General features: G+C 46.6%; 1 protein-coding gene across 4 annotated transcripts in view; it reads left to right on the top strand.

Annotated features, from left to right (window-relative positions):
* The window catches only part of LOC147634972 (uncharacterized), a 186,732-nt gene that overhangs the window by 79,994 nt on the left and 91,746 nt on the right, over window positions 1–14,992 (top strand). For 2 of the 4 annotated variants that reach the window (XM_086804235.1, XM_086804233.1), the window contains exons 5-7: window positions 7,746–7,857; window positions 8,033–8,230; window positions 9,133–9,222. In XM_086804235.1, the coding sequence (XP_086660361.1) occupies window positions 7,777–7,857; window positions 8,033–8,230; window positions 9,133–9,222 (369 nt within the window). In that variant the 5' untranslated portion in view covers window positions 7,746–7,776. The remainder of the gene's footprint in view (window positions 1–7,745; window positions 7,858–8,032; window positions 8,231–9,132; window positions 9,223–14,992) is intronic. The other 2 variants (XM_086804234.1, XM_086804236.1) reach the window with 1 other exon arrangement.

Below are 14,992 nucleotides of genomic sequence, written 5' to 3'. Positions count from 1 at the left end.
CTGTTCATCATCTCTCCACCCCAGAAGAGGACCATCCCAGAAATCCTCAAATCTGCTTATCCCTCTGTTGTTGAGTCTTTTGCTCACTTTGGGCTCAATGAGGCTAACGGAGGGAAAAAAACTGGGGACTTACTGCCCTTTAGTAAAAGGCAAAAGAATAGTTCGCTTTGTGCTCAACCCCCTTTTCCTTGACGTGCTGAAGTGACGTGAACCTGCGCTGCTGCCCCGCCTGCCCAATTGCTGCCTTCGCCTGCTTCTTTGCTGCTCCCGCCTGCCTCTGCTGCCTTCGCCTGCCCAATTGCTGCCTTCGCTTGCCCTTCTGCAACCCCCCGCCTGTCCCTCTGCAGCCTTCGCTAGCCCTTCCTCAGTCCCCGCCTGCCCTTTGCTAGCCTTTCTTCAGTCCCCGCCTGCCCTTCAGCTGCCCCTGCCAGCCCCTCTGTTGCCCCCCGCCTGCCCCCGCCTGCCCCTTTTGCTGCCCCCCGCCTGCCCCTTTTGCTGCCCCGCCTCCCCCTTTGCTGCCCACTCCCTGCCTTCTTCAGTCCCCGCCTGCCCCTCTACTGCCTCCGCCTTCCCCTTTGCCCTTGTTTCCCCAGCTGCTCCCCGCCTTTGCCCCCCTTCCATTGCTGCCGTTTTCCCAGCAGCTATTTTATCTGGATTCAAGTCGGCCGCCAACTTTTCTTGATTGGTCTTGTGGCTTTTTTTGCCGCAGTCAATCTCCCATCACCCCCACTGGCTGGGAGAATCATCAATTTTTCACAAGACGAGCTCACCTCTCTTCAGCGCACGACATTGACCTTGAGGTCCAGACTACCCTTGTTTCGAGAGTTTATGGTTCCCACCCCTCTCGTTCGCAAGCCCGTGAATGGCTTCTAGCAGCTTTCCCTTCGGAGCTGATTGTGCACTTTCAGGATACTCGTTTAGTTGGTCGAGGCTTCTTCCAGGTGGACTTTCATTCTTCAGAAGCTACTTCTCAGGCTTTGGCTAGCAGCCCCTTTCCTCTTGGTCCTAGGAAGATTTTCTTCTTTCAGTACGAGGTGGGCTTTGATCCAGTGGTGGAGGATCAGCGCCTTACCCTGGTCTCACTACGGTTCCCTGCTATTCCTCGGTCCTATTGGAAGCTTTTAGCTTCCATATAGGAGCATCCTTTGGCTAGGTTCTAGAGGTACCAATCCTCCCGAGCTCTCCCGCCTCAACTTCCGCGGCCGTTACTGCCACTCTTGATGGTGCACCCTGGGTCCTTGTGCTTGTTCCTGATCCATCGATTACTGATGATCATGTTATTCTTGAGAGACCTGACGGATCTCATTTCCGCGATAGGATGGAGATTGCAGGCAGACCTGACCAGTGTCGGATTTGTCATCGACAGGGTCACATTGCTAGAGATTGTCCCAGATCGAGGGGCCATGCTAGGAGGCAGCCTGGTCCTGCCCATCAGAGGCCTTCTGCAGATGCCGAGACTCCAGCTGCTCCTTTGCCATAGCAGACCACACAACATTGGGTTGTGGTTAGGGATGGCAGGCACCCTCGGACCTCCGTACCTGCCCCTTCACCCACACCCCTTGTGGAGCACCCTAACCCCTATGCAGCTCTTGCCTCACAGGATGTTGATCCTTTTTTGGAGGATGAGGCCTTGCAGGCACATGATCTGGATCCCTCATAGGAGGATGCTGCATTACAGTTACAGGATGATTGTAACCTTGAGGATGATGTTGCACATTCGCATTGTCATGGTACCTCTCCAGTTCTGAGGACTAGCCCTCGCTTTTCCCCGGAGTGGGAGAGAGAGGTAAGGTTTACATCATCAGATTTTTCCTCCCTTACCTATGTGAGACGTACTTCCACCTCTAAAGGGGGTCCTTCCTCGACCACGAGATCTGGTCGTTCCTACTCTGAGTCTTTATGAGGATTGTCTCTTGGAACATTCAAGGTCTTGGGGGTTTTTTTCCGCGTCGACGGAAAGAAATTGTAAAAACCTAGCTTCATTGTGCAGTCACAGGTGGACCTATGGATATATTGCTCTTGCAAGAGCATAAAGTGGATGCTAGTGTGGGAGATCAAGCAAGCTTCTCTCGGGACACACCTTTTGGTCATCGGCTGTTGGTACCAAGGGTGGTGTTTGTATCTCTGTTTCAGCTTTGATCTTGCCTTGCATCATTGGACATGGTGTCATTTGCGTGCAAGAGGGCAGTGGATCCTTCTTATGCAGGGTACTACACGCATTGGTATTCTCAACCTCTATGCTCCTAACCATAGAGGTGAGACGATTGCCTTTTGGAAATCTCTCACTACATTGATGCCTCTTGCCGACCATTGGATTATTGGTGGGGATTTTAACATGGTTGAGATGCCACCGGATAAAAGAGGTGGACATGAGGGCTTGGTGGATCCTCTTGAAAGAGCATCTTGGGAGAGGTTTATACTCTCCATTCATGGTAGAGATTGTTGGCATGAGGATGACATTTTGAGGAGTCCATCCACTCTTCGTTATTATGGCCTAACAGGATAGCAGTTTGCTCCGGTACTTATGAGTATCCGGAAGAAGCTCCTCCATTGGAGCTCTAGGAGATTAGATTTAGCTTCCAGAGCTTTGGTGGCTAATCAGCTTTTGCTTGCCTCAGCTTGGTTTATTGCCTCTTGTTGGTGCTTCTCTCGTGCCTGCATTGGCCAATTGCAGAGATTGATCCGCAATTTTCTCTGGTCGGGCTTGGATGGCACCTCAGACACTCGTGCCAGGGTAGCTTGGCTCACAGTTATTCAGCCCAAAAGAGAGGGGGGCTTGAATATCATCGATCTGGATGTTTAGCGCAAGGCGTTGCTTTGCAAACTTGTGGTTAGAGGTTTCCTACCAAGCAGTGAGCCTTGGAAGGATTTTTTCTTGTCTCAGATTTCCAAATGTTACACCCAGGGTCGGGAGAGACTTGATGCCCAGTACACGCTTTTTGTTCACAGAGGCTGAAAGTAGGGCACCATCTTCCCCTCTTATTGCAGCCATTGTCAGAGCATGGAGAAGCATGAGATATTTTTTTGCGACAAAGGCTTCCTAGGTCTTTGGACGAGGCTGACCGACAGCCTATTATGTGGATCGAGTTTACTAGGGATGAGGCTGGTCGGCCACTTGGTGCATCTCGTTATATGCAATGGTCAGGATGGGAGAGATGCGCATACAGAGTTCTTGCTTGGAAGACCTTTAAGAGTCCTCCGGAGGATCGGAGAGTTGCATCCACTCAGCATCTTAGGGGTTCTTGCATTCGTATTGATTAGATTGATGTAGCTATTCCACATGAGTGGCTTTCTGGGACCTTTCACGGAGACTATCTGTTGTAAAAATGGGGGAGAGACAAAGATAAACTGAAACTGAAATGAGAGCAAGACTAGAGGAAAACACAAAGCATAGACATACCTTGAGATGAGTGTAGACAAGACACAAGATTGATTTATTATTGATGTGACCCCTTGAATATATAGGGGGAAAGTACAAGAGCTGAGCATGAGTGCATATGGGATAAATCCCTGAGTGCCACGTGGCATACACTGAGATGACCAAGACTAAAAGTACTCCTAGTGAGCACTTATTTCCAACACCCTCCTTAAGTGGACACTAGGAGGAAGACAAAAAAACAAGACTATGACATGACAAAAGATAAGACCAAGACAGAGAGACTAGACAAGGATTGAGAGACAAGCTAGAAGACAAGATGGACAAGACTAGAAGACAGACATAAAGACTGATAGACTGAGAGACAAAAGATCCTGAGACACCCCTCCTCAAGTGATATCCTCATATGGGTCCACAAGGGTAGGGACAAGAGTGGATCATAGACAGAGAGAGAGAGAGACAATCAGCCAGTAGAGTGGTCCCACAGAGAGAGAGACTTTCAGATAGACATGAGAGAGACTGACAAATAGAAGATAAATGGGACATAGACAAAAAATGCCAAGAGAATGTGGGTAGCTAATCCACAAAAGAGAGGCATATAGACTGATAGACAGAGTGTCAAAGACATGTGACAGGATAGACACACAGGATAGACACATAGACAGAGAGACTGACTGATTGTAGATAGACAGAGAGATGGACCTTGATAGATAATTCCTCCTCAAGGGCAATCCTCCTGCTAGAGTGAGTAATGCAAGGGTGCCTCTTGGATAGGGACAAAGATAAGTCCATGTAGACAAATAGACACGGCATTACCCCATGATCTACATCATTGGTGATCAATGGTGGTAGATAGCATGAAAGCATAGACAAATATGAGAGATGGGAAGGTCTTACCATATTTGGCAGTGTCTAATCCCGTACATGAGAGACAGATAGATGAAGGGAAGGTCTTACCACTTGCTGAAATGCAAGGGCAGTGTCTAATCCCATGAAAACTGAAAATTAAATTTTTATATTTTGAGTATTTTTCGAAAGTAGAAGACTGAAAATTACATCTAGATATCCTGATTTGATTACTCCAGCTTGAGCAGGTCTTCCCTCTTTCAAAACCATATCTTTGACAGTCTATCCAGAGGGATAAACAAATGAATGCTGAAAGTAATCATGAAGCATGAAGAACTTGCTAGAGTCGTGAAAGTGAGTGGGCATTAGGGCCAGGCTGAGGATTGTTAAACGAAGAGCATCCATACCTCGAAATTTGCAGAGCCAGGAGCAGCCTTTATGCTTGGAACAGATCAGCAGGAGAACAAGAGTAGAACAAGACTTTGACGATGTAGCTTAAGGTGCAGCTCAAAAGTGAATGCTGAGTGATAGTGATCTTCAGTTGATGCACAGGACCAGTCTACACGAGTGGCAAGGAACAAGAGCCACAAACTGGTAGAGGCTAGTGGTTGCAACCATAAACAAGGACTGAAGCATCAAGACAGGACCGGATTCTTCCAGCAAATGATCAAGGCTGTAACTGAACTGGATAGCTGAAACAAGGCTGCTGAATATTTTCAACTGCAGGGCGGGGAAGATATTTGAACATGATGATGCCTTCGATGAAGGTCGCCCAGAGTGATGTGCCCCAAACCGTAGAAAAGCTGAGGAGGTAGGTCAGGCGGAGAGGCACCATAGTGCTGCTGTTGGTAGAGGTGCTGCCCACATCCTCGACGAATCCAGAGGTGAGGGGATCCAGGGAGGAAACCACCACAACAAAGTGTGAGATCCGCTCCGGCCAAGCCAAAAGCCAAGCCAAGCGGATGCACGCTGAAGCTGGGCCAGAAGTTATTGACAAGAAAGAGGGCCGAAATATTGGACTCCCCAGGTAAGAGCTTGTAGGGCGGATCTCAGCCAAAACTGCCACAGTGCCCAAGGAGTGCTGCGCAGATAGAACAAGAGCTCATAGGCAGGTTTTGAGCGCACACAAAGCTGAGTCGACTGCACTAGGCCAGCACAGGAGAGTGGCAACGGTTGGTGAGGTCGAGACTCGATATGCAGCACGAACAGGCTGGAGTCATGGACGTCACAGCAGAGGAAGGCTCTGATACCATGTTGTAAAAATGGGGGAGAGACAAAGATAAACTGAAACTGAAATGAGAGCAAGACTAGAGGAAAACACAAAGCATAGACATACCTTGAGATGAGTGTAGACAAGACACAAGATTGATTTATTATTGATGTGACCCCTTGAATATATAGGGGAAAAGTACAAGAGCTGAGCATGAGTGCATATGGGATAAATCCCTGAGTGCCACGTGGCATACACTGAGATGACCAAGACTAAAAGTACTCCTAGTGAGCACTTATTTCCAACACTATCATCCGAGTTGGCTGGGAGTTTTTTTGAGGATAGGCATACCTCTGCAGGTCATTGCTCTTCCGGGCCAGGAGGATACAGATTGCCTCATTTATTCTATCATGTGTGGTGAGAGATTGAGGAGATGTAGTATGGCGGAGATCATCCCAAATACTAGGCTTAGTCCAGTGAGGATTGTTGGTCGCTCGGGGAAGCACTGGTTCATTGACCCTTCTCCTCAGATAGTGACTCGTGGCTATATGGTGGCAGTCCTATCAGATATCTTCAGTGGGATTCAGGAGAGTGGGAGTGGATTGATGCCTTCGATCCTTTGAAAAGCCTTCCTTTTTTCAGTTTCACTGTTCGGAATGCCAGGCTTCTCCTCACTCGACAGATGCATAGGATCCCTACTCTCAGGCCTCATTGTGAGAGCCATGATATTTCTCTAGTGATAGAGCGCAAATATTGGCATAGATTTTGGCACTCATACAGAAGGAGCCAGATCTCTCATTTCTTCTGGTTATTCTTACATGGTGGTCTCCCCACCAATCAGTGGAGATCAGTTTTCGGTGTAGCACCTTCCTGTCCTAGATGTGCGGCAGATTCTGAGTCCGTACAACATTGTCTATGGGGATGTAGCATTGCACAACAAATTTGGGGTCCTGTAGCCCAACTTATGGGCAAATTGAGTGGCTGAGCCATGCATGTGACTTGGGGGGTAGTTGCTTGGCTCTCCCAGGCCGGTCCGTAGCTTTTTTATGAGGGCAGTGGTATAGATTCTGCTTTTTTCATTCGTAGAGGTATTGCCCAGCATGGTTTATTGCAGGATGTTCGTCACTCTGATTGTACACCCCCTAGACAGAGTATTGACACCAGTTGGGAGATTATTGCCAGTATTACAGCATGGCAGATCTGGAGAGCTAGATGCACGGAGGCTATTGAGGGTGTCCATATTTTTGGGTCTCAGTGCATTAGTACTATATGGGGTGATATCATCCACACTCTTATGGCTACTTGGGCTCGGATTTAGGGGCCCTCTCGTTCTGCGCAGGCGAAGCGTGTGATATTTATGCGGGAATGGGACCATGGCATCTTCTTTTCCTCTAGTACCACAGGTCTTACATGGCATCATGATGCTCCTCAGTGGTTGAAATCACCTTACATATTGGGGTGATTCTATTCTTTTTCGGCTTATAGCTGTGATTGTCGTATGTTTTTCTCATACTTAATAGAAGTCTCTTTCTGAAAAAAAAAAAAAACTTTCTGCCCTTTCTCCTCAGCCCTGTGCGTGAAGGGGGGGAAGAAGAGTAGAAGGGAGGCGCTAGTTCATGGGGAGCTCCAGCTTCATTTGTCCATTGGAGTTATACTACAACACTTAACTGCTTTTGAGGAGCACTTACAGGAACAACAACTTCTATAGATCTAGATGCTATGCACTACTTGCTCACTCTGCCACTGCAATCTTCTTATTAATCTAATCCCACAGGTCTCTCATGGCATCATGCGGGAGTGGGACCATGGCATTTTCTTTTCCTCTAGTCCCACAGGTTTGTCATGGCATCATGATGCTCCTCAGTGGTTGAGATCACCTTACATATTGGGGTGATTCTATTCTATTCGGGCTTATAGCCGTGATTGTTGTATGCTTTTTCATACTTAATAGAAGTCTCTTTCATGAAAAAAAAATATCTTTTTATTAATATATAATAATACAAAGTAATTAAAAGATTATATATTTCCTTAGTTAATTTATGTATTATATTAATCTCTAAATATAAAATTTCAATCAAATTTTACTAAGTTTTTTATGGTTATAAATTAATATGTATTACTAAATTATCTAAAAAATAACTCAAATATGATTTTTAACTTTAATCTTGCATATATTTACTAGTATAAAGCAATCAATTTTAATAACATTTTTAAAATTATTATTCTACTATGTTTATTGATCTTTTTTAAATAACATCTTTCAAAATGGAAAGGCAAGCTTATTGAGAACCCTTCTTTTGTTTTTTGCTTTAGATACATATATGCCTTACAACAAAATGAAGTAATGGACTTGTTTGAGGACGATTTTGCAAACTTGGCCGAAGAAGAAGACCATCCAGGTCACAAGTCGATCACTAATATCATGGTAACATGGAAATTTTATTTGAAATTGTAATGTGGATTAATGTGCCTGTTAAGTTCTTGTAAGCTCAATTAAGGACACATATTAACAAGTATCTTTTAGACATAAAGGAAGCAAATAAATTCTTTGAATTGATAAAATGATGGCTTGTAATAATTTGATTCTACATGTGGTGTAGGAGTATCAATCTTTTTCGGATCTCTTGTATAGTAAAGGAAAGATGATCTCTTCCATAGACTGGATGCCTGGGAAGCATGGTGTCTTGGCAGCTGCTTGCTCTGAATCGAAATCATTTGATGAGAGGTTGCAAGCGTCAGGGAAGCCAAGCAACTCATATGTTCTAATTTGGAGCTTTTCCGACCCAATCCATCCTCAGGTGTTATGAAATAAAATTTTCCATTTGTAGTTCTCCACAAATTTACTCATTTTCTTGTGGTTTGTATGGCTCAAAACCCCTGGTTGATGTTTCTAAAGATGATTCGACATGGTATGACACATGGGCACACACCACTATGAACAGAAACCAAAAAGCATGGCAGCATCGGGGGCCTGTCAAAATGGGGTGTAGCAGTACTTCAAGACTATATGCTCTCTACTCCCTTAGTTAAGAAGGGAGCTTAACTTCTTTGTGCTGGTTTGATTACAAAAGGTGCCTTTTAAGTAACTCAAGGTCAACAAAACTGGTCATAATGTAGTTCTTAAGCAACTTTTGCTAAAAACGTAGTCTCTAAGAGTCTGATTTAAGGTGGATGGAAGAATTGTCATGGAAAGAAACCTTGTTCAATGACTGAGTACACTAGTATAGAGCTGGAGTGGTAAGCAGATTGGTATTTGATTCAAGCTATATGTCACAGCTTGCAAGTTAAGGTAGACAAAGATGCCCAAGTAGGTTGTGAGTTCAAACCCTCACACCTACGTTTGCTCGCCCACATTTCTACTCACCAATAAAAAGAGATACGAGGTAAAGAAAAAGGTCAACAAAGGATCCTAGACTTGTTTTTCTTTGTAAGGAAGGAAGAGGTGAAGTTGCTTCTCCCCTCCTTGGATATTGTAAAAGGGACCCATTCAAGCATATTCCACAATTATATGACAATGCAACAGTTATTGGCTGGGGTTCACAACTGGAATAAATTACAGACTTGCTTAATGTCCTCCATGCCAATATAGTTCTCTTCTCCGAATTAAGAAAAAACATTTATCTAAATGATGTTGGAGATTAGTTTTATATCCTTTAAGAGTTGTAATCTCTGCTCAAAGCTGTGACATTTTTTTTTGTAGATAATATTGGAAAGCCCCTTTGATATTTTTAGTCTCCGATTCAACCCGATGAAGCCGGTACTTGTAGCAGGTGGCTGCTATAATGGACAGGTGTGCTAATATTTCCAACCTCTTGAGTGTGTGAGAGAGAAAGAAAGAAAGAAAGAAAGATATATTAACGTCTCCTAAAGGCCGAAATGGCCCATGAGACCAAAACAAGGTACAACTGATGATGATGATGTCTCATCATAACAAATCTGAAAGAAAAAATGAAAATAGTAACATCCTAAGAAAGCTAAGAGCTGAAAGCTGAACCGCTGAATCGTCGCGGTAAACTCCTCCGGTGGCGGGCAATGATGGCTCGAATCTGCCGATGGTGAGGGAGTCGTGGACGCGATCCTCGTGGTCGTGGGCGTCTCGCTCTACAGATGGCAATGGCTTTGTCCAGGGTGACTCCTCTGGAGGGTGGTTTGACAGGTAGGCCTGTAGATGGGGGAGTAGAGGTTGGTGGGGTTATAGTGCTGGCTTTGAAAAAATCTGTGAGGGCTCTCTGTCTAGGTGGCTCTGGTCCCGCTGCCCTCCTGTCCCTCAATAAGGCTCTCTCTGTGGCGTCTAAGCTCAAGTATGAAGAGCCCTAAACACCTTTGGTCCTCAAAGTCCATGATCCGACGCAAAGGTCCAAAGCCTTCACGGAACAGGCAATGGTACCTCCCTCGGATCTCATAGTAGACAGTACAACGACATATATAGTGTTCCTCTGACTCCACCTGCTGATGGCAAAGCTGGCATATGCGGTCCTCTAGTGATATATCCTCGTATCGACCTGTGTCTATCCTCAGCCGGTGTGAAGAGGTGCGAATCTGTCCAATAGCACTCCGAATACCATGTGAGAGGTGTGTGTCCATGTAAGCATGGCGTATAATAAGCCCGTCAGAAGAGGTGTAGAAAATGACTATGGTAGTGTGCCATTTTCGTGCCCAACGGCTGCGGGGGCTTGACCCATGTCCTCTCTGTATCTAGTCTCACAATGTCCATCCTGATCACCCGATTCAGCTCTGAACGGCTGAGATCTAAGAACGGGCAGTCCAGGCTGTAAGCAAAAGGCGGGAGTGCATCAATACTCATGCCATGCAAGGCCAGCCATGTGCGCATCTGGGCATACCAACACTGGGTGTCTCCCTCATCTGCAAGCTGTTTGGAGGAAGTGAGTGCTAGGCGAGGGTATTTCTGCCGAGGGAGCTCCCATATTCTATGGAGAAAAGTAACTGCATGGAACAAAGCCTCAGTAAACCACTGGGGCAGCATCTCTGCCTTGATGATCTCATGTGGTACAGATGACTTGCTCCGAATCATGCGTGCAATCATCATCACTAATGGCCTTTCCATATGCTGCCATCCATCGTAATAGTCTCTCTCTGGTCTGTCTTGTCCTGCCAATGGCTCCCTCCTCTTATGGAAAAGACTACGCCCCCATATCTCTGCTCCATAGAGAAGTGTCGATGTCACCAGAGTGTCAAATAGCCATAGTTTCGTGCATGGCTCCTGAAACTGTATGTTTGCGCACTGTCTCTCAAGTGCTCCCAAAGCTGTGAATCCTCGTGCTAGTCTAGCCTCTGCTGCCTCCCTCATAGAAAACTGCGGCCCTCTAAAGGTCACCCCTAGGTACACCTAGGATCTGACATACTCAACTGGCTCTCCTCTAAACGTAAACTGCATCTGTGTTCTAGTCACCCATGCTTAGGCTAAAGAAAGAAAGAAAGAAATATATATTGTCTACTAAAAACCCAATGGGCCTATGAGACCAAAGTGATACAGTAATGTCCATGGCTTATCTCATCATGGAATGGAAAATAAAATAGAAACAAAAACATAGCTAGCTCACTGGGGTGATACAAAATTGTCAATGGAAACTCATCATGGAATACTAGGAACATAGAAACATGAGAGGAGAATCAGCCCCCAGTAGATGGTATACCACTCTCCAAAATATCAAGCATGGGACTAATGAGTATAGTCAAGAGGTCTCCCTCAGCTACGTCACGTGGAAAGGTAGCTTGATGGTGGTGGAGCATGTCTTCGATTTGGAGTTGATGAGGGGATTGTGGCTGGCGTCCGGAGGGCCGGGGGCATTGGGCACGCTAGAATGCAGAGGCCCGGTCCGCGGTAACTCCTCTCGGGTGAGTTGGGTCCGGAGCAGCCTAAGGTGGGTCCACAAGATCCACTGTATGGGTGTCTTGCACCTCCTGGGGTCGGAAGAAATTGGTGATGGTTGGCTGGCGAGGGAGGGGTCAGGGTGGCTAGGGCCGAAGCTCTCTCAAGAGAGAGAAAGAAAGAAAGAAAGCAAGTTGTATTAACGTCTACTAGAGGCCGAACTTGACCTATGAGACAAATCAATGTACAACTGTCAATGTCTTTTGGATGTCCAGAAAAAAAAAAGGACAAAATGAACATGAAATAAACTATGAAAGTACTGAGCTAGTGGGGGGGTGTGATGGATGGAGCACTACTGCTAGAGGCTCAATATGCAACCTATATGCGCAGGGTATACAAGAATGCAATGCAGATCTATCTAGCTCCAACCAGTACCATAATGGGGGTGTAATATGTGATACATAGGCGATGGCGAGGCAAAAATACCTCGGAGCATGATCTCCAGGTGTGAGTGTAAGTGAGCTAGCCGCTTCTGGATATGGTGCTGATGTCGAGCCCGTATCTCTGTGATCTCCCTCTGATGTAGTCTGGGAGTCTGGTAGCCTGGTGCTCTCGGTCTCTGTTTGGCTCGGAGGTCCGCAGCGCGCTGAAGTGTAACCCCCTCCTGTGTTAGGGTAGGCACTGGGATAGATCTCTGGAAAAAATCAGTGAGCTGGAGCTGTCTCCCACCTCTCCGTGTGGTATGAGTCCGTAGCAATGTCTCTATGTGGCACTGTGTCTAGCAAGAACTGGCCAAATCTGCGCTGGTCTACGGACTCCATGATGTGGCGGAGTGAGGGATGTCCACTGAAGATGGTGGTGTCTCTCTATCTAATGACACTATATGCTTTGCATCTGCATACATAATGTTCCTCACTCTCAACCTCCTCTTGGCATAGTCTGCATATCCTCTCGACTCTGGGGATCCGTGCTACCTTACCTGCCTCAATCTCAAGCTGGTGTGATGACACTCTGAGCTGGCCAATCACCACTCGGGCACTGTGAGGCATGTACACATCCATGTATACAGGTTTCTGTATGAATCCATCCGCTGAGATACGCATAAACTGATCTCTGTAGTATAGCATCTTTGGCTGTAGAGGTTGAGTGGGTGTAATCCAAGTCTCTTGAGTGTATCGCTGCCATAAATTCTGCGGAAGGACTCTGTTCCTCTCACTGTGAGAGAGCTGGATGTGTGGTGTTGCATGTATATCATACTGGAAAGGTGGCAGGTGATCTATGTCAAGACCATGCTGAGTGAGCCACTGTATCATCTGTGAATACCATGATCTCCTGTCTCCACTCTCTGCGAGCTGCCTGGACGCCTCAAAAGCTCTATCTGATGGCATATCTTTGATCCTTTGTATGAAGCAGATTGTCTTGAAGAGGGCCTCTACTAGCATAGGAGGTGCAACAAACTCTGTCCGGACAATGTCATGTGGGACGGAGGGTTTGTTGCGGATCATCCGTGAGAGCATGAGAATCTGAGGCCTCTCTATCTGAGACCATGTGGAGGTGGCGAGCCCAGGTGCCCATACTGCTGCAGCATACATCAAAGCAGGGGTGACTAGTGTGTCAAACAACCACTCCTTCATGCGGGGCTCCTGGAAGTGTGCCTGGTGACACTGTCTCTCTAGCATGGCCAGAGCTGCATACCCTCGTGTGAGTCTATCCCTGGCTGCTTGTGCCATAGTAAATCTTCCTGGTAGAGTCGTAAATGTAATCCCCAGGTACACATATGAGTCTACCACCTCTACCTGTCCTCCTGCTAGTGTGAAGATGGCTTGTCGTCGAACCGGCGCTGAGGTGTGGAAAATCATGGCCTTGGTTTTTCCAAGGTTCACTGTAAGCCCCCTCTGTGTGCAGAAGTCATCGAGTGCATGGAGATGGTGTTGTAGTCCCATCCGCGACTCAGAGACTAGAATAATATCATCTGCATATAGCATAATGTGGACTGTGGTACCTGAGATGTCAGCCACCTCATCGATGTATAGCCCAAATAGTGTAGGAGAGAGTGGGCATCCTTGCTTCACACCTATGGTGCTAGCAATAACATCAAATAGCCCCCCGGGGCATCGTATTGAAGACTTGCTCATATAAAGTATAGATGCCCCAAACCATCATTGATGGGATCCCCAATGACTGTAGGCACTGGAAGAGTCTGTCTTGTGGCACCGTGTCAAATGCTTTGCAGAAATCCACAAAGCAGCAATATAATCTCTTCTCCCGCGCCCTAGCCTGGTCAATCAGACATCTCAGATTGAATATATGGTCAATAGTGGAGAAAGCTCGTCGGAATCCAGCCTACGCTTTTGCTCTCAGTCCCTCCTTCTCTGCATATGAGCTCAACTCTCCCTCGAGCATTGCGCCATAAAGTTTGGCCAATGTATGACCAATGATGATAGTCCTGTAGTTGCTGGGGTCTAGCATGTCTTCCGCTTTGTGGAGAGGCACGATGGTGTGCATGGTCCACTCAGCTGGTAGGCCCTCCACTAGTGCCCTATTAAAGAGGTGAGCAACAAAGGGTCCCAGTGTGTCAGCTGCATAAATAAGATGCTCACTCTGTATACCTGTGTGGTCAGCCGATCTCCCATGCTGTAACCGGCGGATAGCTCTCTCTACCATCGCGGCGGTAAAGAAAGTAGAGGTGGTAGGGTGGGATTCCTGTGGCTGTGTTATGGGCGGCTGCCGAGGGATATGGTAGAGGCTCTTTGCATTTGTGTGCCATGTGTGTGGATCCTCAATCGGGGTATGAGGACGAGGCTCTCTCATCCCAATGTGACATGTGAGAGATTGATCGTAGTAATCTCAACCTTAGGCTAACTAAACTTTACTTAGTGATGCTTAAGAGATAGACAAACAGTGTCAATGCAATGCAATGGAGCTATATTAGAGGAATGGGTTACAATGAGATCTAAATAGATCTATGATGCTGTCCTAGATGAAGATCCTTCTCGGGATGAGAGGGATATGGTGAATGCTGATGCGGAGGACTGTTCCCTGCTCCAATGCTGAGGTCCACTCTTCGATGCTGGCTTCCCTCTATGTAGGAGGTAGGAATGATGAACTATGTGCTGAATATGCTGGCTAAACTGCTGATCTGCTGTCTCCCTTGCTCCATGGATAGGAAACACTGAAGAGAGAGGAGATCATGGACTGAATATGCTGCCTATGATGACTATATGCTGAGTGAACTGCTGTCCCGTTGACTTCCCTTGTCTCCTAGGAAGGAAACGCTGAAGAGAAGCTGAGATGATGGACTGAATCTGATGCTTGACGATGATGATGTGCTGGAAACTGCCTTAACACTGAATATATGCTGATGCTGGAGACTCCCTATGCTCCCAAGGTGGAAACGCTGAAGGGAAAGATGCCTCTACTGCTGAAGAATAATGCGCTTCTATATATATATGGTGAGATGCTGCTGGTCGGCCACCCTTGCTGCTGTCGGCTGCCCATAATATGCTGTCGGCTGGTCATAATATGCTGTCGGCTGGTGCTAACAGCCCCGACCTGATGCAAATAAATGCCTTACATGCTCATGAAGACTAAGGTACTGATGTTGGTGCTGAAACAGCCCCATATACATGCTTATGCTGATATGTGCCTGAGTAATACTTAAATGTCCTGATTAATGCTTGATTATGCCATGCCACTTGTACACCTGATGGGTGTGCACGTGACATTCCCC

Source organism: Cibotium barometz, chromosome 10, assembly GCF_041138505.1.
Source record: "Cibotium barometz isolate CiBa-2024 chromosome 10, ASM4113850v1, whole genome shotgun sequence".
NCBI classification, from domain to species: Eukaryota; Viridiplantae; Streptophyta; class Polypodiopsida; order Cyatheales; family Cibotiaceae; genus Cibotium; species Cibotium barometz.
Note: the sequence above shows the minus strand (reverse complement) of the source record. Positions and strands in the feature narration are given on the sequence as shown.